The sequence below is a fragment of the Callionymus lyra genome, chromosome 11 (genome assembly GCF_982586985.1).
Source record: "Callionymus lyra chromosome 11, fCalLyr1.hap1.1, whole genome shotgun sequence".
Classification (NCBI taxonomy): Eukaryota; Metazoa; Chordata; class Actinopteri; order Syngnathiformes; family Callionymidae; genus Callionymus; species Callionymus lyra.
Genome location: NC_141828.1, coordinates 13,174,704 through 13,201,683, shown reverse-complemented (window position 1 = coordinate 13,201,683; position 26,980 = coordinate 13,174,704). Strand labels below are relative to the sequence as shown.

The 26,980-nt window shown below is 40.0% G+C and overlaps 1 protein-coding gene across 3 annotated transcripts in view; it reads right to left on the bottom strand.

Moving 5' to 3' along the window:
* Nucleotides 1-24,421: 24,421 nt before the first annotated feature.
* sipa1l2a (signal-induced proliferation-associated 1like 2, genome duplicate a) overlaps nucleotides 24,422-26,980 on the bottom strand; it is a 110,604-nt gene continuing 108,045 nt past the window's right edge. For all 3 annotated transcript variants that reach the window (XM_087802749.1, XM_087802750.1, XM_087802752.1), the window contains 2 exons: nucleotides 26,904-26,979; nucleotides 24,422-25,815 (listed from right to left, as the gene is read on the bottom strand). In XM_087802749.1, coding sequence (XP_087658875.1) covers nucleotides 25,669-25,815; nucleotides 26,904-26,979 — 223 coding nt within the window. In that variant the 3' untranslated portion in view covers nucleotides 24,422-25,668. The remainder of the gene's footprint in view (nucleotides 25,816-26,903; nucleotide 26,980) is intronic.

Genomic DNA, 26,980 nt, shown 5'->3' with positions numbered 1-26,980 from the left:
TCTTTATTTATACATCCTCACTTCTTAAGTATAAAATTGCAACTTCTTAAGTAATACATCATATTTTCTTAAGTGATACGACATAACTTCTTAAGTATACAATTGTAACTTCTTAAGTTAGACATCCTCACTTCTTAAGTATAAAATTGTAACTACTTAAGTGATACATTATAACTTCTTAATTAATACATCATAACTTCTTTATTTTTACATCATAACTTCTTAATTTGTAAATAAAAACTTCTTAAGTTATACATGATAACTTCTTAAGTTATACATGATAACTTCTTAAGTGATACATCATAACTTCTTAATTAATACATCATAACTTCTTAAGTGATACATCATAACTTCTTAAGTAATACATCACAACTTCTTAAGTTGTAAATAAAAACTTCTTAAGTTATACATCACAACTTCTTAAGTGACACATCATAACTTCTTAAGTGTTACATCATAACTTATTAAGTTATACATCATAACTTCTTAAGTGATACATAATAACTTCTTAAGTTAAACATCATAACTTCTTAAGTGATACATCATAACTTCTTAAGTGATACATCATAAATTCTTGAGTGATTCATCATAACTTCTTAAGTGATACATCATAACTTCTTAAGTGATACATCATAAATTCTTGAGTGATTCATCATAACTTCTTAAGTGATACATCATAAATTCTTAAGTTATACATCATAACTTCTTAAATAATACAACATAACTTCTTAAGTTTTACATCATAACTTCTTAAGTTTTACATCATAACTTCTTTAGTTTTACATCATAACTTCTTTAGTTTTACATCATAACTTCTTAAGTTTTACATCATAACTTCTTTAGTTTACATCATAACTTCTTAAGTAATACATCATAACTTCTTTAGTTTTACATCATAACTTCTTAAGTAATACATCATAACTTCTTAAGTTGTAAATAAAAACTTCTTAAGTTATACATCACAACTTCTTAAGTGACACATCATAACCTCTTAAATTATACATCATAACTTCTTAAGTAATACATGATAACTTCTTAAGTGATTCATCATAACTTCTTAAGTGATACATCATAAATTCTTGAGTGATTCATCACAACTTCTTAAGTGATACATCATAAATTCTTAAGTTATACATCATAACTTCTTAAATAATACAACATAACTTCTTAAGTTTTACATCATAACTTCTTTAGTTTACATCATAACTTCTTAAGTAATACATCATAACTTCTTTAGTTTTACATCATAACTTCTTAAGTAATACATCATAACTTCTTAAGTTGTAAATAAAAACTTCTTAAGTTATACATCACAACTTCTTAAGTGACACATCATAACCTCTTAAGTTATACATCATAACTTCTTAAGTGATACATCATAACTTCTTAAGTAATACATGATAACTTCTTAAGTGATACATAATAACTTCTTAAGTTTTACATCATAACTTCTTTAGTTTTACAGCATAACTTCTTAAGTTAAACATCACAACTTCTTAAGTGACACATCATAACTTCTTAAGTGATGTATAATAACTTCTTAAGTGATAACTCATAGATAAGTCGTCACATTTGAAGAGCAGGAAGCCGAGAGAGTCAAATTCTGATTCTTTTCAAGTGAAGCTAGTATCCCGGTCAATGCTAACCCTCCGCCTGCTAACGCGTGAGCGATGTCTGCTCCTTCGCGGCGAGTGACCTGCTGCGCTGACACCGTGAACCTGGACGACCCAAATAGGAAGTGACTTAAAGGTGAGCGAGCGTACCTGTGGGCCTCCGCTGCCATTTGGGTCGCTTCGCCAACACACGATTGACAGAGCGGAGAGAGAAAAAAACAACAAGCTACACGTTTACATAACACGCCAAACATTTGTGGGCGCAACATCAACACAGCGGCTCGCTCGTTTCGGAGCTTTTGAACAACTGTCAATCAACCCGACCTGGTCTCTGCTGCATGAAGGGGGTCGTCATGAGTTCCTTTTCTTCTCTGTATCCTAAACAAGGGAGTCCTAGCATCCTGTCCTCTACATCCTATTGGTCTCTGTTGAGGAGAAAAACAACCCTCAGGTCATTATGTTTTCGCCGACATCGGCAAGTTTCCGTTCGCCCGAGGCGAGCACTGGAGCTGTGGGAGAGAGACACGGACACAGAAAACTAAAGTCACCTCCTTAAAATGAAAAAACCCAATCGGAGCTACTGAACGCGATGCCTCCTCGGCTCCGGCGGCGGCGGGGGAGCTCCCGTGACGGCGGGTCACAACATGACACTGCGAAAACATAGACTGCTCTTTCCAACTGTCTCCATGAGTTACCCTCGTTCTCCCCCGACTTCTCCGAGCGCCGCCGCCGCTGCTGCCGACTCTCCGGTCGTTTAGAAGATTCTTGCAGAGATGGCTGCTCCTCCGAACCGGGCCTCCCCACCTGCCACTTTGGATCTCATTATAGTTTCCCCCTAAATGGCCCAGAAACTGTAAGTAAAGTTGTCACAACTGGTCCCGAGTCTGTTTTTGATTGTGACACGTGTGCATAAATGCATGAAGTTTCTGGAGATGTTGTTCCCAGAACACCATCAACATGAAGACTGAAGTTTTACTCACACTCGGATCTGAGTCGGAGCGATGGTGACACACTTTTGGGTCCGGTTCGTGATACTCTTCAAGATGTAAGAGATCGTAATGATCGTAATGAGTAATAAAAAAAAAATATTTTCATAGATACCTTCATAGAATAAGCACCTTTTGCTATCATTTCTGTGTGTTGTGCGAGCAGGTTTTTTTTTTTAATACTGTTGCCACCTGGTGTCGCATTGAGCACATTACAATCAATAATATTTCAAATGCTAAAAAAGGCAACAATGTTTTCCCATCAATCATTCAATCATTAAAATACCTTTTTTCCCCAAATTTTCAAAAATAAACTGTGTTCATTTAAGAGCTTCGCTATAAAACAGCTTCAGGAATGAATCTGAAAATTTAACTTCTGAAATGAAAGCCCTCAGCATTACCTTTAAATTCATGATTGTGGAAGATGACAAGTTTAGTAAATGAGAAAAAAGTATTTTCATAAAGTCATTTCATTGTTTACTACAGACTTGCAACCTTTAATTTTTAACCATCAGCGCTTAATATCGTGTTAATAAGTCTAAATTGCTGGAAAATTAAAATTAAACTTCAGGTCTATGTACTAGTGATGGTCTGTTAAAGCTTCATGAAGCCGTGTCATTATTTTAAGAGTCCACTAGATGGCGGTCTCTGCACTATTTCCCTTTGTTTTGAACAACTGTTCTAATGAAACATCACATCATTTTTAAACTGATGGCGCCACCTACTGACCTCTAAACAACATGACACTGCTTCATGAAGCTTCATTAGACCATCACTACTACGTACAATGATATAAATATAAAAATAAATATATATATATTGTTTGCTATATCTAGCAAAATGAGACCAACTCAAATCCATTTTATAACAGACAACTTGCGAGCAGAATTACTCTTACGATTTTATAGTTTAGAACCAACATCGACCTTATATTTATATTCATTAGTATGTGTTTTATGTTACTATTGCATCACTTCATTGATGAAAAATAAAACGGTTTACCATTTTCTTGCCACTTCTTGCCAAAAAGACGCTGATATTCAAACAATAAAATGTAATTAAACGAGAGATTCAAACGTTAAATCGAAGGATACCTGATATTTGACTGTTGATCGACGCCCGCCTTCATTTTTTTAAGAGGCACTTTGCATTTTGAGTGGAAGATCACGTTGCAGTGCTGCTCTCTGCTTTTTCATTAAATCAATCTGAGGAATTTACTTCCCTGTAACTGTAATCTGGAGCCTTATGAAACAGGCCAGACTGCGCTTCGAGTTCCCCTTGATGTGACAGACTTTCGGAGGCAGAGTTTCTCCGGGGTCACAATTAGATCGGTTACACGTTAATGCCGACAAATTCTTTTACCTTCGCTGTGCTTAAAATATGGAACAAAGCCCCCCCCACCCCCCATGACAGGGCTGTGGCACACAGATATGACGCGACTCGGTCGCCCAAAATTAAATCAGGATTACGCTGGCACGGCTTCACGCGTCGCGCGCCAGTGTCTCGCTGAGGTATTTGGAAAAGTGCCGAAATATGAGCGATCACGTCGACGACGACTGCTGAGACGTGACACTAAGCTCGCTGAAGAATTCGCTAATAGGTCTGCGTGGCGGAGCTCAGACCCGGCTGGCAAAGACCAAGAAGTCAAGACGACTCATGTAACCATGACCACAGTTAATCAGCAGCAGGCTCCTCCACAAAGACAATAAGCAGTTCATTAGAGGCCCCGCTGAGCCGCCGGTTTGAAAATGAAAACAGTCGCACACCCAGGAAACACTCACTCGAGTGCACTTCAGTCAGCAGTCGGCTTTGAAACCGCTTTCTTTCTTTTCTTTCTTCAGAATAACTCAAACTAATAAGTCATACTTCGGAATTCTTGTCATTTCCTTTTTTCCCAATTTAACGGGAGTGTGTATTGGCAAGAATCTGGCAATACCACGATACAGCAGCAACGATACGATATATTGCGATACTGTCTGAACACGGATATATTTGTAGTATTGTCGAGTACTTGACTCTGGTGTTACAGAATTTACAGACCACATGACTCTTGACAAAGTCGTAACTGCTTTTATTTGTTTTGAGACCAAAAAATTTCCAAACATCAGCTTTAAAAGCTGCTGGAGTCAACTGTATCCTCTCGTCCTCAGTCAACGGCGGGATCTAGCAGGATTTCATCGTTTCTTTAGCTGCATGGGATGTAATTACTGCCATCTAGTGGCCAGACGTTTAATTGCAACACAAAAATTAATACACCAGGAATATTAGCCTATTAATTGTAAATACACCTTTTTTACTTTATACACACTTTATTTAAGTGTAAACCTCAACATATCTCTGATAAAAATATAATTTTTGAAAGGGAAAAATAAAAATAAATCATCATTACTCTACTGTTAAATATCGATACAGTCTTATGAGAAAGATAATCTCAATAAATCAGTGTTTCAATATGTTCTTGCCCTCCTACTATTTACCATGTGGTATTTTTTTTCAAATATTTGTCACTTCCTGTTGAAAAATATTCTTTAAAAACTTTTTTTTCTCAAGGGCCTTAAGACTATTGATTTTTACAATCAATTTACTGGCCTTAATGGCTTTAAAAACTGATATTTCACATCATTTTTAAACGGATGGCGCCACCTACTGACTTCGTGACAACATGACACTGCTTCATGAAGCTCCATCAACCCATCGCTATTAAAAAACACACCACAAAAGACAATAATATCTACACTCAACAAAAATATAAAACGCAACACTTTTATTTCTGCTCCTTTATTTCATGAGCTGAACTCAAAGCCCAAAACCTTTCTTTCAATCTCTCTGATATATCGTTCACAATGGGACTCGGGATCTTCCGAGTCTGATGGTGCTCTTGTGGCGAACATTTTATTTACCATAATTGGAAATTAAAGCATTAAATGGGCAGATTTTATAGCTGGTGTGTGGACGCCTCGCTCGTAAACTAGCATTGTGAAAACTTTACAAGATCGCTATGGCGACCACAACGATGTTTTTCTTTTCTGTCAGTCCTGGATATAGACTCCAACTAAAGCCTTTTTTTTTTTTTTTTTTTAGAGCTATCAAGCTCTTATCATTGTTAAGCATCTGATATTTTCTTGCAGTTGACCTTTTCGACCTCCGTTTCTGAATGGAGCAGAAACGCCTCTGGGTGAGTGTAAGCATGTATGAACGCACAACACACGCATGTGTGCGTCAGGCATCGATCCACTGCTCACTTGTACCGTCGGAGGGACAAAGACGAGCAGGAAGAATATGACCACTTGTGTGTACTGTATGGCCAGCCTTCTGGGCAACGATTTCCGTCGCCATGGAAACCTAACATCAGCCGAAGCCAGGAGGGTGTCAACAAACTCCAGACGAATCCGCCGTTGGACCTGGAAGGAGGGGATCGGGGGGGGGGGGGGGGGGTTGACAAACAAGAGCATTTGGTTGCTTGGCTGATTAAAAAAGTGAAGTAAAAACAAGCAGGAACGGTCCGGATCAGAAGATTATTTATCTCTCTGGGTGTTTGCTTTTAACGAGAGAATCCATTCACACCTTTCAATCGCTATTCACTCGCTATCGCTCACATCTCCGACACACACACACACACACACCGCCGACGCCTTTGTGGCTGAATTAGCTCCATTGTGTGAGCAAACGTACATCTGTCTGGACGTGTGATCTTTCATCGCCCAGGCTTCTGAGCACGAACACGTTCATTTGAGTTCTTTTTATGACCGTCTTTCTTTTTTTCCAATCGCTAGACCACAAACAAGGTGATCAGAACTCTTCCACGTGGGCCCGGGGGTGGAACATTTGTGGTAGGGTTTTTTCATTGTCCAGGGGCGGCGTGAGGTGTCCACTTCTTTTTTCTTCCAGTCGGAGCCAGATGGTGGTTCATTAAACCTTGTGTGTTGTTGTTGTCGTTTTCGGTGTGAGGCGTAGGAGGAGCTGGGAGGATCTTTGTTCCCGATCGGTGGCCAGACCCACAGTCTGGCTTCGTCCCTTCGTGGAGCTTCAGCGCCGGAGACAAGTGATACTACGCCGAGGTGTGAAGGGAGGAGGTGCTGCTGCTTCTTTTCTTGCTTCAAGGTCTTGCTCATTTCAAGAGCAGAAACTGACATTTGGAATTGGTAGCGAAAAAAGGAGTTTCTAGTTGGTCACTGATGGTACGACTTTAAAGACAGTACAAAAGCCACAGGGAGAAATGACAAAAGTCACGTCCTCAACACACCCTTGTATACATACATATATATATATATATATATATATATATATATATATATATATATGTATACGGTACACCTTGCTACTACTATCGGGTTGGACTCCTTTTGCCTGCAGAATTGCCTAAATCATTCATAAGGTACTGGACACATTCCTCAGAGAGTTTGGTCCATACTGACATGATAGCATCATGCAGTTGCTGCAGATTTGTCGACTGCACATCCATGATAGGAATCCCTCGTTGCACCACATCCCAAAAGTTACTCTTATTGGATTGAGATCTGGTGACTGTGGAGGCCATTTGAGTACAAAACATTGTAAGCAAGTAAGTGCTTTTCCAGACCAGGGTCTCAAAGCGCTTAAACAATCAAAACAATACCCAATAAAATATAGACTTAAAAGGTCAAGACAACACTGAGAACAACACAAGGTCTCAGAAAATCAGGGAAAAGCCTGCAAGAATAAAAAAGTCTTGAGATGTTTCTTGAAGAGGTCAGTAGATCATCAAACACAGAGGGAGAGGAAGATCGTTCCAAAGCTTAGGAGCAACAGCCTGGAAGGATTTCTCTCCTCTGGTCCTGAACCGTGTTCAGGAACCATCAGTAGATTCTGATCCACAGACCTCAGAGCCCTAGCTGGGGTGTAAGGCTGGATCAGATCAGTGATGTAAGGAGGAGTCTGACCATGAATAGATCTGAAAGTAAGAACCAGAATTTTAAAATTGATTCTGAAAGAAACTGGCAGCCAGTGAAGAGTTTTAAGGATCGGAGAAATGTGAGTTCTTCTACTAGAGTGGGTCAGAATATTCACTGCAGAGTTCTGAATCAATTGCAAGCGAGACAGTCCTTCTTGTTAAGACATTAAAACAGACTGTTGCAATAGTCCAGATGACTGCAATGCAATTGTCATGTTCAAGAAACAGTCTGAGATGATCACAGCTTTATGACATGGCGCATTATCTTGCTGGAAGTAGCCATCAGAAGGTGGTACACTGTGGTCATAAAAGGGATGGACATGGTCAGCAACAATACTCAGGTAGGCTGTGGCGTTGCAACGATGCTCTATTGGTTCTAAAGGGCCCAAATGTTGCCCTAAGAAAATATCCCTCAGCATTACAAAACCACCACCACCAGCCTGAATCGTTGATACGAGGCAGGATGGATCCATGCTTTCATGTTGTTGACGCCAAACTCTGACCCTACCATCCGAATGTCGCAGCAGAAATCGAGAATAAATTGACCAGGCAACGTGTTTCCAATCTTCAATTGTCCAATTTGGGTGAGCCTGTGCGAATTGTAGCTTCAGTTTACTGTTCTTAGCTGACAGGAGAGGCAACCGGTGTGGTCTTCTGCTGCTGTAGCCCATCTGCCACAAGGTTCGACTTCTTGTTCAGAAATGCTCTTCTGCATACCTTGGTCGTAACGAGTGGTTATTTGAGTTACTGTTGCTTTTTTATCAGCTCAAACCAGTCTGGATATTTTCTCCTTTTCGGACGTCTCTGTGAACCCTAGAGATGGCACCGACAACCATGAATATGTTTAATTAACACGCCAAATATGATAAAAAACGTAATATTACAAGAGGCATGTTTTCACCATTTTTTTGGAGAGCTTAACATGGTAAGTAAGTAAGTAAGTAATATATATTTATATAGCGCTTTTCGAGACCAGGGTCACAAAGCGCTTTAACAATCAAAACAATACTCAAAACAGTACATACTTCAAAGATCAAGACAACACCGAGAACAACACAGGAGTTCGAGAAATTCAAGGAAAAGCCTGCACAAATAGAAACGTCTTAAGATGTTTCTTAAAGGAGTCAGTAGACTCCATCAAGCGCAAAGAGAGAGGAAGATTGTTCCAAAGCTTAGGAGCAACAGCCTGAAAAGATTTCTCTCCTCTGGTCCTGAGCCGTGTGCGTGGAACCATAAGTAGATTCTGATCCACAGACCTCAGAGCCCGAGCTGGGGTGTAAGGCTGGATCAGATCAGTGATGTAAGGAGGAGCCTGACCATGAATAGCTCTGAAAGTAAGAACCAGAATTTTAAAGTTGATCCTGAAAGAAACTGGAAGCCAGTGAAGAGTTTTAAGGACCGGAGAAATGTGAGTTCTTCTACTAGAGCGGGTCAGAATTCTCGCTGCAGAGTTCTGAATCAACTGCAGGCGAGACAGCTCCTTCTTGTTAAGACATGATTGATACGACCAGTATACCAATACACATGGTACCATGTGTTAAAACTTCTGAGGTGGTCTTGAGTTCCATATGAATTCAGGAAGGTGTTGAATTAATCATCATTCACTTCTATTGTCCCCAGATAAGTTCAGAACTCAAGAAAACCGACAAATTGCCTTTTTAAAACACAATGTAAGTCACAAAATTCAACTTCAATGTGACTGTGTTGACAAAATGTCTTGTTGATTCGACTAATTTCTTTAGCATTGCTACACAAATAGAAGGCTTTATTATTCCCTCTTCGTGAAATTGGGTTTACAGTTCAGAGCAGACAATAGTTTTATGAAAACAAGAAGACAGTGCAAATAAAAAGAACAAAGTGCAATAGAAGTGCAAAAAATAAAGAACACTATATATAAATATATATATAAAGCTCACTGTACATTTAAAAATAGTGACTAGCTAAAATCTCAACTTGACTGGTCAGTGATTACTTTCACTGTCTTGGACTGTGTATGAAAGCTTAAAAGTTTAAAATTTCAAGGTGATCACCTCGACCAAGAGACAACACAAGGGATACTACAAACACATTTGTTTTTGGGTCACTTTGACCGAGATCGCGTCGTCACATGGGTTAAGATATCAGTTAAAAGTTGCTAGTTCAGCACGATTGCGCTGGTCAGACTTTGCCCTTGTTATCTTCTTTCAGAATTATTTTGGGGTGAATTGTACGTGTGAGCCTACGCAATGAGTTGGTTTGGAATCCATGTCACTATTTCTAATGTTTTTATTTCTAAACTCTAAATGATTTTGATTCGGGAAAATGGAAACAAAAAGATGTGTTTTTGCGTATACTATCCCTATTATAACAATATAGTAAAGTAAAAATGCCTGAAGTAATAAAAGATAACTTTTTTTTCCAACCAATCTTGGTTCTTTAATAATGTTCATTTGTTGGTCTGATTCTCTTGCTTTCAGCACAGGCAGGTATACCTTAGGCTTTCAATGAACGACCTTCAAAAATACAGGAAAAATAAAATGGCTTTATCAGCAAAAAAACGTCAAGTGCATAAACAATCCTACCTCAATACTGAATCAGCAGGAGAACTGTTTTTTCTACAAACAGTTAAGCCGGATAGTTGATGTTTACTTATTTTCTGCTAGTTTACAGCGTTATTTTGTGAGTAAACTTTCCCTAAACAAAAATCTGCCTTTTTTTTTAATAAAAAAAACTTTCAGGCACCAACCATCAATACAACAAAAGTAAGTTTCTTCTTCTTTCTCATGGGCTGGTTAGGGATCAGTGTATATCAAAGTTATCTGAACCATATAAAGCAAATAAATTCACATTTCTTCGTATCTTACTTCTCAATACAGTTCTGGGATTGCCAATAAACTGCACCGTTCTATCTCCAGCGTTATCCCAGAGTGAGAAACTGGCACGTTTTTCGACCACTGATGTGTAATTTACATATATATTTGGCGCTTCAAGGGATCCCTGCCCGAAATAAAAAAGCTAAAATTGTTACCAGATCCACACGTGTAGAGCAAAGCTGGGTTTGTGGTTCCACAATGTGGCTTGGCTTCCCCGGCGCTCTTCGTTAGATGGGCGTTGGGTCACACTTTATCTCTTAAAGGCTTGTGAGGCGTCATTACAGACGTCCCAAGAAAAACCCAAAGTTTTTTTAACGGTCGACTCCAGACCAGAGAAATCATCGATACCACAACAATCACATTTTGGAGTCGAAGACCTTTTTTTTTTTTAAGAAAATCACACAAGATATTACTTAAAAACAACATTATGTTTTACTGTCTGTGTTTGCTGAACAATTCAGTCGAGGCTGACAGTCAGACAGCTGAAGGCAAATAACGTGATGAACTGAGCAAACACACACCAGACAGATTTCGCAAACACGTCGTCACGTGGACGCTCGCACACACTCCTACACACTCTTGGCTGTCAGCCCGGCTGTTGCAATCACAACAAAAGTGAAGCCCGGAACCTCAGGAACGAAGGGATGAAATTGAATTCAGGTGTAAACAGAGTCGAGAACAACTGGAGGCAGATTAAATTATATCATTTTGTCTTGATGGTTTTTGCCACATTTCCATATCGTCCCTTTCGGCGTCGGGCGACGGGAAACCGACCGCGCTCGGTCCTCGCAGATGCCGGTGTGGTTTCCGAGCACGTGTCACGTGGTCGATAATTATAAAGTGCATGTGGATAAGAAAAAGCTCAGGGACAGCAGGTTCTTCTGCAGAATCAGGGTTTGCTTTATCAGTGAATTGTTTGGCGGAGAATCAAGGATTGTGTCTTGTTGCAGAGAAGGGAGGGAAACTTTTCCCACAGCGGTGGAAAAGAGGTCTGGACGAAACCCAGCTGACGATAAAAGGAAAGGTTAACCAGGGACGAACAAAAGCAGGAAGTCAACAGAACTAACACGGCGCTCATTTATGCTGAGGGTTTAAAGACTGTCCTGCTTCTCCTGTAGCAAAACTAGTTTACTTGAGGTTCATTTTATGTTAGTATATTAAGTATACTGAGGTATATGTACTTGTGGGAACACTAAGAGTATAGTAGTTTGATACTTCTTTGGACTACAATTACATAAGTTTACTTTCAATTATACTCTATATTATCAGTTTACCAGGTGTACAGTCAACTCAGAGTCTACTGTTTAGTTTACAGAAGTATACTTGAAGTACACTGTTCTCTATGCTTCCAATGTTCTAGGTATAAACATCTAGTACATATTTATAGTACAATAGATGGCTCAAGTATCAAAGGCAAGACAGGGTCATGTTTCCAAATGGTGTAATTCACGGAACAGGAACTTGATCAATAAAAAAAGGCTATAGGTGAAGGATGGATGGATGGATAGCACAAGATAGATAGATAGATAGATAAACTTTATTGATCCCTTTGGAGGTCTCCATCGGGAAATAGTTTTTCTAGCACACAGCAAAACAGACGATAGATTCATGAAACAAGTACAAAGTATAAACCATACAACTATGGTTACTCATGAAATAATATTTCCAAGCAGAAGAATATGTTAAAAAAGTTTTAGTTTTAGTTTTTTTTTAATAATCGATACATCGAAATGAAAAATAATATTGTGATATACCATCATATTGATCATTTCTAACACCACAATAGGTACCTTTTTAGTAGTGATGGTCTGATGAAGCTTCATGAAGCATTGTCATGTTCTTAAGAGGTCAGTAAGTGGCGCCATCAGTTAAGAAATGATGTTATGTTGAACAGTTGTTCAAAAACAAAGGAAAATAGCGCAGAAACTGACTGAAAATAATGACACTGCTTCATGAAGCTTCAGGTCATTTAGGTCTTAAATTAAAAACATTTTGATTATCCTACATCACATGCAGTCTTTATAAGTGTTTGATTTCATCTCTTTTTGTCATAATAAAGCCAACAAAGTTGTATGATTCACAAACAAAAGGTTTCAGTTCTTGTCCATTTCACCAAATCTGACGTTAATATCACATAATTCTAGGAAAATCTTTTGTCAATTTAATTCTCTTATCTATGGCTCTTCACATTAAAACAAAGCAGAAACTAGACATGTTTTTAGCGCTAGCTGTGTTCAGAGTGGCTCTCCAGCCAACAGTGTCTGGACCAGAGAACAATGGGTGGAGGAGGTGTTGCAGGAGGGGGATGGGAGACGCAGGTGAAGGACGTTAGAGCTGAACACAGGCACCTGTGTGTGTGAATATGGGAAACACAAAATGTGACGTTTTTTTAGGGTAAATCATGACATTAAAAGAGACTGCGACATAAAATGAACAAGAATTTTGTGAGAGCGAGCGAACACAAGTTTCTACTTTGGTTATTAAAGTGGTTAATTCCACGTCTGCAGATGTTATACCACACCTGGGAGCAGCACATGACTTCCCCCCCTTTTTTAAAACCAAATTGAAAATTCTTCTGTTCTGGTGGACGATTCAAAATAGCACGGGTCAAAGGTCGGGGCCCTTTCTTTGAACAACGAGAACGGAGGATACAATTATAGACGTCGAACTGAGATGAGGATCCTCTGATATCATTTAGCGAGTCGTCCCTCCGTGAACATTAATTTGTACTTATCGATGCGGCTAATGAACTATTCCCGGAAAAACACTCATATCCCGCCTCTGCCTCATCGCTCCCAGTGATCGTAAAGTCTGGCAATTAAAGACGGATAATTAAATCCACAAATCAGGAGTCGGCACTTTTTATGTTTTTGACGGAGATGACGGGTGGAGGTGTGTGTTCTTCAAACTCCTTATTTTGCGGATGCATTAAACGTCTTTGTCCTTAGTCTTTAGCACATATAGCTAAGCTAGTTGCTAACAGTTCCGAAAATAAAGGATAGTTAGCTCTTGGGGTAACACCAACGGGGTCATGAAGTGTTAAAGTGATAGTTCACCCAAAATTCAAATTCGTTTTCTACTCGCCCTCATGTCGACTAAAGGTTGGGATTATTTTCAGAGTAATATGTTCTTTTTTTAGAGTTATAGACAAAAATGTTTGTTCATTTTAATGTAGGACTTGAGCTCAGTTGTCTTCGTCTCCATCTTCGTCCAAAATGATTCACCTAAAAACAATAAAAAAAGTCCATCATGTACTGAAGCGTCGACATTGTATGTTGATATATTTGTAGTTTGTTGGTAAAGAAAGTTATCAGTCTCTTAATTCAAACACATCGAGGGCGTCAGTGCGCAAGGTTTAAGATGCTAGCCTAGCATCGTCCGCTAAAAACAAGCCTAAAATATAGACTTGTTTAAATTTATTAGGAACAATTCCTTATGTCAGGGCGACAATAGAAGATGGACGTTACAGACGAGCACCACAAAGGTATTTGGATGTTTTTAAGTCAGTTTAAGGACGAAGATGAAGCTGGCCTAGCAGCTAGCTTGTGCTGTGCTAGCAATGTCCGCTAAAAACAAACTTAAAGTATAAACTTATTTAAGTTTTTCCAGGACAATTCCTCATGTCGAGGCTTTATTACAAGATGGACGTTACAGACGAGCATTATGGAGGTATTTTGATGTTTTTTAAGTGTCTTTTTGGAGTGAGATGAACCTGAGCTCAAGTTCTACATTAAAATGAACAAACGTTTTTCCTCATAACTCTTAAAAAAAAGGACGGATTACTCTGAAAATAATCCAAACCCTTAGTCGACATGAGGGAGTAGAACATTTGAATTTTAAGATAGCCTTTAAAAATGTAGTAAAAATGCTTAGCCTTGTGCACTCACATGTTTAATGTTGGACATTGATCCTCGACATCGAAGCCCCCCACTCATCTTCATATATCCCCCACAATCACTCAACTTTAGGTTTGACCTTCCAGCAACTCTGCATGGACGAGGTGATCGATGGTGGATCCAGTTAAGCTTTTATTGTTGATGATTGGTCGGTAGGGGTTTTACCTCCTGGTGTACGCCGGCGCTATCACACTCTCCATCCACGTCAATATTCCCATGACCCCTCAGCCAGACTAGTGCAACTCTGCATAATCAATATGTGTTGGACGAAAAAGGGAAAGTGAGTGAAGAAATCCTGGTCCCAGCCCTGAACCCCCCACTCTTCCGATTGTCCTGCTCCTTGAATGCCTCCTCGCCGCTGAAGCTGTTTGCACTGGAGGCGGCTGATTGAGAATCAATATCCTGGCTCGGGGTCTGAAAAGGACGGCAGACAAGGACATCTTGGCAAACGGAGATAATTCTTCGGGCCTGTTGTATCTATTTGTTCTTGTCTCTTTATCTAATTTGGCTGTGAAGTAACACACACCGATGCCAGACATCCTTTTCACGCCGCTGACAAAGCTTTTGTTTCGCTCTATTCTACGACCCCCTCGCGTCCTCTGAGGTCACACCACTGGTTTGTTATTGAGGGCTTTTTTTTTCTCTGCAGGTACTAGTGTTTAACCCCATAAGGGTTTGAAAAAAACAACCCTGAGCTTTTCTTGGATTTTTCCCTCCTTGGATGTGGATGAGGTATCTAATTGAGGTGGTGGTACCTGTGACCACCCAATGGTGGCGCTGGAAATGCTAGTTTAAAAAACAACAATGATGGGTAAAGTGAGATCCTGGACGAGCATTTATTTCACCACGACTAGCTGAAGTCAAAAGCATGTTCGTTGTAATAGTTGGTCACATCCCAATCATTGTCCAAGCAATTATTGAAGCAGCACGATGTCCCTGTTCCTAAACAAAGGTGTCCTACACATGCCAGATTAAAAAAAAAAAAAGACATGTCTGGGGGGAAAAGGGACTACCAGACAGCTCGATTGATAATCACCTCTAGAATTCCTCCAGTTCTTTGGGGGTTGGGGGGGAGGTGATATTGCACATTCTGTCACAGTGCAAGATGAAGGACACGGAAAAAAATGTGTTGTTCACTGGCAGGAATATATTCTTTCAAAGGGCAACTAATGTAAAAAAAAACAACTTTTCTGACTCACTCCAGGTTTCAAATGTTGAAGTCTTTCTCTCCAAGATGCAGTAAGTCCTTCATCATGACCATGTTTTGAACTTATTACTTTATGGTAATTGGCTCTTACTTATATAGCGCTTTCTATGCTTATTAAGCACTCAAAGCGCTTTACACTAAATTACAAATTAACCCATGCACACACACAATCACACACTGATGGGAGTAGGCTGCGACGCAGCGCACCAGCTCAACCATCAGGAGCAATCAGGGTAAAGTGTCTTGCTCAGGGACACAACGCCACAATTTCGTCCGTAACTGGGATTGAACACGCAACCTCTCAGACCACGAGTCAACCACTTTACCATCTGAGCTATGACGCACCTAAAGTTCTCCCCTGTCTGAAATCTCAGCGAACTAGAGGTTACGAGAGCAGAGTCCTTTATGAAGTAATAATGGCTTCACTCCTCCTCCAGCCAGCTGTTATCACGCCCCGCTTTGTTTATACAACGTGTCCCTTTGGAGGTGGAGACTTCCCGGATTGATGACGCGCAGTGACAAACAATGCACAGAGAGGCCACAGAGTGGGTGTGGTTTCTGTAAACAAGATTTCATCTCCCGAAAAACAAAGTGTTTTCAGTGGGCGCAACCACATTTTCTAATGTAAATATTTGAATTAAAAGATAGTTTTGTACAAACAGACACATACTGATGATACAAAAGAGTCCAAGATTAATTTAAGACACACAAATCAACACTTTAGTTTCTCTTTAAGTGTTAAGGTAAATAAGTTTGATTATACCAAGTTTCCCGCTGTTTTCTCACAGATAGTTGTCTATTGAAACACCTTAAAAACCTCATCATGAAGCAATAAAACCTTATTTCACAGTCATTGAGAGGAAGTATTCATGTCTCCATAAAGAGATTGAACACATTTCCAAAAAAGTGATGGAATCACTTAAGAAGCCGCTCGCCTGAGACGTGACTGACAGGTGGTTCCACGAATGCCTGGAAGGAGCAACAAGTCTACCGGCTTGTTATCCGAACTCTCTTAGCTGGAGCTGGAGTTTCAAAGCGCCCGCGGACAGAGACGAGCAGCACAAACAGGTGAGAGAGATAATCCTGCCGTCGCGCCTCACAGGCACGACAACACAATTGGGATTTTTGTTACGCACTGCCAAAGCTACACACAAACCCTCTTTAATTCAACAGGGTTTTAGCTTCTTTTTTTTATGATCGACAGCAATTACAAATGTTGCTGAACTCACTGCAGATATTGTTTTAATAAAATATAACCTTGCTTTTACCTTTTTTTTGTATGTCCTGTAGGCGGTTATTTGTTCAGACGCCACACAGACCTGTTTGTTCAAGATTTGAAGGATTATTTAAGTGTCCTTGAGTTAAAGTTAATGGTTTAAATACAATATTGATTGAAATGTACTAATTAAAAGTGTTCATTGTAACACAGGCGTTTTGAATAAACTCTCAAAAACCACTCATTTGATTAATTTTTTTCTTTTTGCTTCACTATAGGCAAAAATAAACCCTATTCTCCTCAAATACATGTGATACAGTGTTGCCTGGTTAGTAACATGATCAAACATGGCACGATACGAGAGGATACTTTTCGAAGATAAATATGAAAAACAATTGGACAAAACGTCTACAACAAAATTGTAATGAGCATATATTTGGAATGATTAACTCATGAAACATATAATTAAACCATATGTTTGTACTTTAGCTCAGTGGTTCCAGACCCGCAGTCCATGAGGAATTTGTTTCTGCATAGAAAGAAAATAATACATACGGATCTGATCTATTAATTATACCTGTCTGATTTATTTTGAAAAAACATGGTATTTTCTCTGGATTTCAGTCAAGAGTTGACTCAAAAATAAAACTGGAAACCAATGACAATAAGTGAAACCCAAACTTAAATGATTTACTTTCATCTGGAGGATGTAAAGCCAACATTAAAAGGGTCTGCAGTACAAAAAAGTTCTGGTACCCCTAATTTTTACCAACAAAATATATCATGTAAGAGCTGAATAATTTGGACTTGGCGAGAAAAACTTAAATCAATTTCTGATTTGATTAAAACAAGTCAATGCACTTAAATATTACTGATTTTACTTCTGATATAAACAACATATTTCTATTAAAGAACACATTAAACATGACATGTATAACAAGTGACTAAATAGGAAAAATATTGCTTTATATTGATTTACCTAAGTATGGAAAACTCCAGTGCTTGATGCACATTTATGGTCGGGATGTTCCTTTCCTGACGCTACAGGCTCCGGTCATAATTACGGACCTAGTTTTTGTGAAACAGATTGCATTTGGGATTAAACTTTCAATAACCCCAGCAGGCTTTAAACAAACTGGATTATCAGAACTGCTCAGATGAAAAAAGACCTGATTGAACAGGATTCAAAAATGAGGAAAACCAAGGAAAACTTGTTGTTTTTTTCAATAGTAGATTTTAAGATAAGAAGTGACAGGAGCAAAGTGCAAATGTGGATGGAAGACGTCAACAACAGAGATCTAGTTTGAACGTCACCTCGTCTGTGTTCTCGAAAAAGATGACTCTCTTTATTCTTCCTGTGCAGCTAAAAATAAGAAAAATGTTATATTGTGATGAAATAGGAACTCAGATGACTGAAAGAACAACATGGAGGATACAAGGAAGAACTACAAGATCTTACTGTGGAGTGGAAAACCTGGATGGATGGATGGATGATGGAAGGATGAATGGAAGGATGAATGGATGGATGAATGAAAGGTTGGATGGATCGATGATGGCTGAATGAAAAGGTGTATAAATGGAACGATGAATCACAGATGGATGGACGGATTGATTGATGGATGGATGAATGGATGGATGGATGCTAGCTGAATGAAATGTTGGGTGGTGGATAAGGACTGAATGAAAAGTTGGTTGAATGGATCGATGAATAAGGGTGGATGGATGGATGATAGCTGAATGAAAAGTCGGATTGATCAATGAATGATAGATGGATGGACAGTTGGATGGATAGACATATGAATGAATGTATGGATTCTAGTTGTATTAAAAGTTGGTTGGATTGATGCGAGCTGAATGAAAGGTTGGATGGATGAATCAAAAGTGGGATGAATTGATCAATGAATGATGGATTGATGGATAGATGAATGGATGAATGAATGGATTCTAGCTTAATGAAAGGTAGGATGGATGAAGGCTGAATGAATTGATCAATGAATGATAGATGTATGGACGGATGGATTGATGGATGGATATATTGTAGTTGAATGAAAGGTTGGATGGTTGGATGGAAGGATGAATGAATGAATGATTTGATGCTGGATTGACGAATAAATGGATAGATGGACAGATATTGATGGGTGGACAGATGGATGGACTGATAAATGGATGGATGGATGGATGGATGAATGATGAATGAAAAGTGGGATGAAATGATCAATGAATGATAGATGTATGGACGGATGGATTGCTGGACAGATGAATTGATGGATGGATATATTGTAGTTGAATGAAAGGTTGGATGGAAGGATGAATGAATGAATGATTTGATGCTGGATTGACGAATAAATGGATAGATGGACAGATATAGATGGGTGGACAGATGGATGGACTGATAAATGGATGGATGGATGGGTGGATGGATGGATGGATGAAGGATGAATGAAAAGTGGGATGGAATGATCAATGAATGATAGATGGATGGACAGATGGATGGATGGACAGATGAATTGATGGATGGATATATTGTAGTTGAATGAAAGGTTGGATGGCTGGAAGGACGAATGAATGAATGAATGATTTGAGGCTGGATTGACTAATAAATGGATAGATGGACAGATATAGATGGGTGGACAGATGGATGGACTGATAAATGGATGGATGGATGGGTGGATGGATGATGGATGAATGAAAAGTGGGATGAAATGATCAATGAATGATAGATGGATGGACAGATGGATGGATGGACAGATGAATTGATGGATGGATATATTGTAGTTGAATGAAAGGTTGGATGGATGGAAGGACGAATTAATGATTTGATGCTGGATTGACTAATAAATGGATAGATGGACAGATATAGATGGGTGGACAGATGGACGGACTGATAAATGGATGGGTGGATGGATGAAGGATGAATGAAAAGTGGGATGAATTGATCAATGAATGATAGGTGGATAGATGGATGGATAGATGGATGGAAAAATGAATGAATGTTTGGCTGGATGGATGGATGAAATAAATAGATAAAGGGATGGATGGATGGAACAAAACAAGTTTATAAATCAAGAATGTGACCACAAAACTTGGTTCAAACGACACACATTGCAGACTCGCATAGAAAACCCTCGGTCTCGGTGCCAGCTGTGCCCGACATCAAGTAAAGTGTATCACGGGAAAGACGATCCCGTCCAGGGCGTCGCTTTCCACGGGAGAGCATCTGCTGCCGGAGCAGGACAACTGTGTCCCCGTCACACACTATTACATGAGACGAGCCTCGCCGGGCAACCGTCACTCCTGAGACCCCCGCGCCCCCCCCTCCCACACAACTGCTGACACGCTCGAACCCCAAGAAATCAATGGAGTTAAAAGTGAGTCGCCATCTGGTTAGAGGAGATTTGACTTTTCTCACGTCAGCATGTTTCACGGGTTTTTAATGGAATTCCTCTATTGGAATATTGGAGCAATTATTTTGCATCATGCAGCAGTTTTTCTTCAACAGACGTGACAGGTTCCTTGAATGCACCACGGCTCTGGACCAGCGGTCAGACCCTGGTTACCTTTTAACTTTCGTTGAAGCCTCCCATCCACATCTGGGGTGTGTCCCAAATCGCGCACTTCTGCAATTACACTTAGTATTTTGAGTACACAAGTACGTCCCAATTAGCAGTGTGCTAAAATGTAGTGCGTACTCAATTGGCCAGAAAATTGTGTCCATCTTAGTGACGTAGATGACGCTAAACTGAAGCTACGTCACTGACGACGCGTCTTCGAAGCAGATACCGGCGTAAATGTTTAGAGAACACAAATTTTACCAAAAAACAACACGACAGTAGTAACACAATGAAACACAACTTAATAACTTGTTTCAATTGGAGAAAAGTGCTGTCAAGTGTTGGCGGTAGGGTTCCAACAGCTGGTTGAAATCAGTGTTAAAAAGTAGTAGAAGAAGAAGCTGTCGAGTCATTTCCGGTAAGTGTATAGCGGCAGTTTTTGACATGTTGAAATTTTGGGACACAGCCCTAGGCTGGAAAATTGTTAACTAATTGATGTTGCTTTTATAGACTTATCACAATAAACATATAAACATGACTGACTCATACAGAAAAAATGTTCTAGCTGGCTGCATCCAGCAATAAAAAGAACAAACTGTTTGTACCCAAGTGTGTAATGATCTGAGCTATGGAATAAAAAGGCAAGCACGGAGCGGAACCACCTGGAAAACAAAGAGTCCTATATCAGGATACTCTTTGTGGACTACAGCTCCGCCTTCAACACAGTGATCCCTTACAAACTGACCCACAAGATGTCCACACTTGGCATCCACCCTACCCTCTGCGACTGGCTCCTTGACTTCCTGACTGGCAGACCCCAGACTGTCAGGATTGGCAAGAGAACATCAACCAGCATCATCACAAACGTTGGCACTCCACAAGGATGTGTCCTCAGCCCCATCCTCTACACCCTGTTCACACATGACTGTGTCGCCTCCCACAAAGACAACACCGTCCTAAAGTTTGCTGACGACACCGCAGTGATAGGATGCATCACCGCGGCGAACGAAGCGGCCTACAGGACAGAGGTGGACAGTCTGGTTTCCTGGTGTGAGGACAACAACCTCACCCTCAACACAGACAAGACAAAGGAGATGATAGTGGACATGAGGAAGGAGAGGAGACCTCACCAACCACTGTTTATCCGGGATCTTGAAGTGGAGCGGGTGAGCAGCTTTAAGTACCTCGGGGTCCACATCACTGAGGACTTAACGTGGGCCACCAACACAACACAGCTGGTCAAGAAGGCACAGCAACGGCTGTACTTTCTGAGGAGGCTGAGGAAGTTTGGCATGTCGACAAAGATCCTCAGAAACTTCTACAGCTGTGTCGTGGAGAGCAGTCTGACCAACTGCATCACTGCGTGGTACGGCAGCTCTACGGCCATGGACCGCAAACGTCTGCAGAGAGTGGTTAAGACAGCGGAGAGGATCACCAGGTCTCCACTGCCCTCTCTGCACAGCATCTACCACCACAGAGTCCACAGGAGAGCTGCCACCATCATCAAGGACAGTTCCCACCCACAACATGGACTGTTTACACTCCTGCCCTCGGGACGCAGGTACAGGAGTGCAAAATGCAGGACCACACGCCTGAGAAACTCTTTCTACCCCACTGCAATAAGAATCATGAACAGCTGAACACTGCACTGTTGTCACTTTAAATCCATCTCATGTACAGTTCCCCTCCCTTTCTTATATTATTATTATTTTTTTTTATTTTTATTTTTTTTTATTGTTATTTCATCTTGACTTTTTTGCTATGTATATTTATATTTATTTTTATTTTTTTTGTTACGCCGATATTTGTGGAGGGACGGCAAAGAAAGAATTTCATTGCATAGGGAAACGTGTTTCTCGATGTATATGACAATAAACACTTTGAATCTTTGAATCTTGAATCTTGAGACCTTCAGTGGCTTGGGACGAGCCGCAAGAAGCGCCTCCACTCCTTGCTGGTGGTAAATCTGGATTCTGACTCTTCTAACTCTTTTCTCTAACACTTGTCTCTGTTCTCATTACGATTGTCCGGGAGAAAATCCCGGACAAAAATGACTCGACAGCTTCTTCTTTTAGTACTTTTTAACGCTGATTGCAACCAGCCGTTGGAACACTATCACCGACACTTGACAGCACTTTTCGCCAATTGAAACAAGTATCAAGTTGTGTTTGATTTTTTTGTAATTGTTGTTGTTTTGTGGTTAAAATCAGGGTTTTCTTGAGACATTTACACCGGTATCTGCTCCAAAGACGTGCCGATGACGCTGGCTTCTGTTTAGCGACATCTATGTCACTAAGATGGCGGCTGTTAACAGTGGAAAGTGTACATCGATCCACATTCAATTTTTTGGTTGTTTGATTGCGCCAATTTAGTGCTCATTGCGCACTACATTTTCGCACACTGCCAATTGGGACGCACTCAAAATGCTAAGTGCAGAAGTGTGCCATTTGGGACACAGCCATAGACTAACTACACACAAACTGGATTTTCTTTTCATTTCTGTTCATTAACACAATGAGTTTTAAGACTAAGAGATGAAGCTGGGATTCCAATTCCCTCACAGGTGAGCCTAATGATTAAAAACACGCTTAGAAAACATGGCAAGCTCTACCCATAATGCAACAGCTGCTTCCACTGGACCTCCAGAGGACATGATAGATTGCTCCGCACGCCGGCAGCTGGACTGGAGCTACTCTCAGGTTCCGGCTAACAAATGCAATTGTTTTTTTTTCGCTCCTCTCCCAAAAAAGGTGATTAATTATTCAGCCAGTCCTCGAGGGGGCCTGAGGTGAGAATGACATCTGTAATTTATTTTGAAAATGTTGTGTTCAAACAATTTAACAATGTGTTACGACTTTGAGTTGAGGTAAAGCCACCTTACTGGTCGTTCTTGAAACCTTTTTTAACCCTCTGGTTACTTTTTTTATCAAAACATCAACCATCTTTTTGAGTCATTTCTTGCACCCGCTTTTGGCTTTTGGTCTGCTTCTTCTTCTTATGGTATGTGGGGCTTATTTGATGTGGTTTCCGCTCATCAGTCTCCACCAACGCAACAACAACTTTATTTTAAGGCAGTAAGAATGGTTTGTTTCTGAGTAAACAAGTTTCAAAATAAATCAATTAGTATTTACAAAAATGATACCATAATACACCATCTCTTGGGTTTTCTAAGATTTCCCAACCGAAAGGTGTCCAGGAGCTTTCCGATAGTTTTTTGTCTCATGGGTGTTCCCCCGGGGTCCAACATAGTCCCTTGTTTTTTTGCATTTTTTTCCATAATTTGTCATCAAACACTTTTGTCTAAAACTATGTTTGAATGAACAGCCGCGCTGAATTTTAAGCAACTATGCCCCACACGGGATTCACACTCATGACTTCCAAGTTCAAATGTACTCGTACTCAGTTATCAAACCAACAGATGGTATTAGTTTTGCCAAGGAGACAGCTTGACAGTTAAATTTGTTCATTTGGTGTTCCGCAAGGGTCAGAGCTAGGTCATTTCATACTCCATTTAAATGAATGAAATCTAAATCTTTTCATTACACGTTTAATCCATATTAAGTTAAAGTGGACTAGAATTAAGCGTAATGAACAAACACTTGGATTCAATCCAGTGACTCTTTGTTTCAAATCTTTGCAGAGCTAGCCAGTACCAAACGAGTTGGTGTTTCCCAAAGGTCGAACTTTGGTCCCTTTTCCAACTTCCTTTCCCCCCCCACAAACTAAGAGTTGTTTTCATATTTGAACGCCAACATTCCCAAACACAAGCTCACCCAATCATCTACAGACACACTCAAAGGCACACACAAACTCACATGACACAAATCATTATTTCATGAATATATGAAGAACAAGATGATAGATACAAGCAGTTTTGGCTGCTTATTCCCATATAAGAACTAGAAGACGATAGGAAAATCTAGATGGATGGATGGTTTGATGGTTTAGGCAAAAGTTTTGGTGTCCCTCAAGGGTCAAACTTAGGTCCCTCTCCCCCCTTCTTTCCCTTCAAGTTGTTTTTCGTTTTTGAGCTCCAACACTCACAATCCCAAACCCATGCTCACTCAGTCCTAGAACAACACACAGGCACACATACAACACAAAGGTTGGATTCAAACCCACAACCTTCCACGGTCAAGTCATTTTTCAAACTCACTAAGACACCGCATGTATTTTTACAACTACATTTATTTAAAAAAAGAACAAATGAAAAGCAACCAGGGTCTCACCTGCGATGAGCCCGTTTACATAGAGAGAGACATTTTTTTTAAAAGCATACAAACCAGCGAACTGTTTTCTAGCAGCATCCAAATGTTGGAATCTCCAAAATCATCATTTATATATTTAAATATATAGTCGTCTTTTTTTTTTTTTCGTCGTCGTCGTTGTTGTTGTTGATGTTGTTGTTGTTGTTGTTGCCCTGGCAAGCTACACACTTTACAACATACACAGAGCCGTATCTCTCCTTAGTGCAGAAAACAAATACCCTTAATAAAATAAACAACTTTAGGTTAAATAAGCTTAAATAATAGTGTTAAATACAAGACACTTCTGTGGCAGATATGTACACAGATAAACACATTTGGCATTGTAAGTGTGGTTCACCGGCGCTGGCTCTGAAGTCCACTGCATGAGAACACATTTAGCTGCGACTCGTTCGTCATCTCCGATCAGTGAGCCACAGACAAGGCATGTGTTTATACGAAGAAAAGCACAGCGAAACAATCCATTTAGAACCGAGAGTTTGAGGCACGGTCTCCTTCCACGCAGGGAAAACGTTTGTGCTGACTGCTCTTTTTTTTTTCTTTTTTTTTTTTTTTCTCTTCTAGAAACATCAGGGCGAAAAAAAAAAGAAAGAATCCACAGTTTATTTTGCATCTACCACGTTGTTATTGCTAGGACAGTGTGACAGTGAGACTACTGACGGGACGTGTGCAGGGGAAAGAAGCACCTTTTTAACACAACTTACTGCTGAGTGACGACACCAAAACAAATCCTTTCTTCGTGAGGATCCCGAAAAAAAATGGTTTCAGTTGAGCTACATTCATTTTTTTTTTTTTTTTAAATCTCCTGCTGTACTCAAACTAAAGTTTGTACCACTTGGTCAAAACAGTACATTCCTCCTCCTGGTGAGGGCGCCGGAACAGCTGCGTGTGTGGTATGATACAGTACAGCTGAGCATACAGTGCAGTAGACTGACAAACGTAGGTAGGTTACATGTTGACTACAGTAAATGAGCTTTACATTCCACTACTGTAAGAGGATCCCGGGGGCCCTGCCGACGCTGCGCTGATCCGCCACGATTCAAGTTGGGCCACACAAAAGTCTCTTCATCTGGACGTCACTCTGGGCCACTTATGGTGTCTTTAAAAATCCGCTCCAGGGAGTCTTACGTAGGGAGTTTCTTGCCGAGGCTCTCAGGGCTTCTTGTCGATGGAGTGAAAGAACCACTCGGTGAACTTCCTGAGCTGAGCCGCCGACATCTGGCTCTCCTCCTGGAGTCGCATGTTGTCCTGCCTCAGGTGCTGCACCTCCTCCTGGAGCATCGCCTTGTCCTCCTTCTCCTGCCAGAGAGACGCGAGTTAGTGGACGTGAAAGAGGCCGAGTGGAGTTAGGGGTGTGTACCGGAGCTAAACCCTCACTCTTGACATTATGTCAAAGTGATTAAACCATTGAAAACATGGTAGATTCATTTGGTGTTCCCCAAGGGTCAAAGCTTGGTCCCTTCTTATTCCATTTATTATTTTCATTACAAGTTTAATCCATATATTAAAGTGGACTAGTATTTAGCATAGTATATACTTATAGTTTATATTTAATAATTACAATGTGCTAATGTTGAATTGCAACAGGAAGCAGGGCCTCCTTTAATAATTGACATGAAAGAGGTCTACAACTTTAGGGTCATTAAGTGGGGACCCCCAAACACACACAGGTTAAGATGAACAATGATTTTCTTTCAGTGCAGTAACTTCTGACTGATATAATAGAAAGATATGGTATCATAGTATAGATTTGCTAAATTCAATTAGCTGCCGTGATGAGTTCACTGAGAGGGAGTGAGACAAAGAGTGAGGCGTTTTGGAAAAGTTCAGTGGGTTAGAAATATATTTTGTGTAGTAACAACGTTAGTTGTGCAGTTTTTTTTTTTTTAAAATATTCACTTAAAGCAATATAATAATATAACCTTTAATTTGACTTCAGGAACTTTTCAAGTCCTATCACAGCACAACCGGAAAAAAAATACAAATAATAAATAATTATTTCCGTTTGCTTCATTACATTTCAGAGTTGATACCAAGAGCTACATGGAAAAAAAACAGTTTTGTTTTGGTCTTTTCAATCAGGAGGTCAATTCTTGTGGCTGAACTTTTTTTTTTCACAGATTTGATTTAAACTGAACTACAATGTTTTATGCATTTTTGTGTGTTTTCTCTTTTTTGGGGGGGCATTTTTTATTTATTTAATGCATTTTATTTTCATAAATCTGTCATATAAATAAATCATTCATCCTTAAATAACCAAAATAATACTTTACTTTAGGCATATTTAAAACAACTTCAAGGTAACACACTGTGTATATAATCGCAGGGTTGGTTCAGTCAAGAGAGATGAAAAGGGAAATATTTCGGGGGACGAGGCATCGTCTCACCTTTCTGAGGTCGTGCTGCAGCTGCCTGAGAATCACCTCCAGCTGGTTGACTTTGCCGGTCAGCGTGGAGGGGGAGC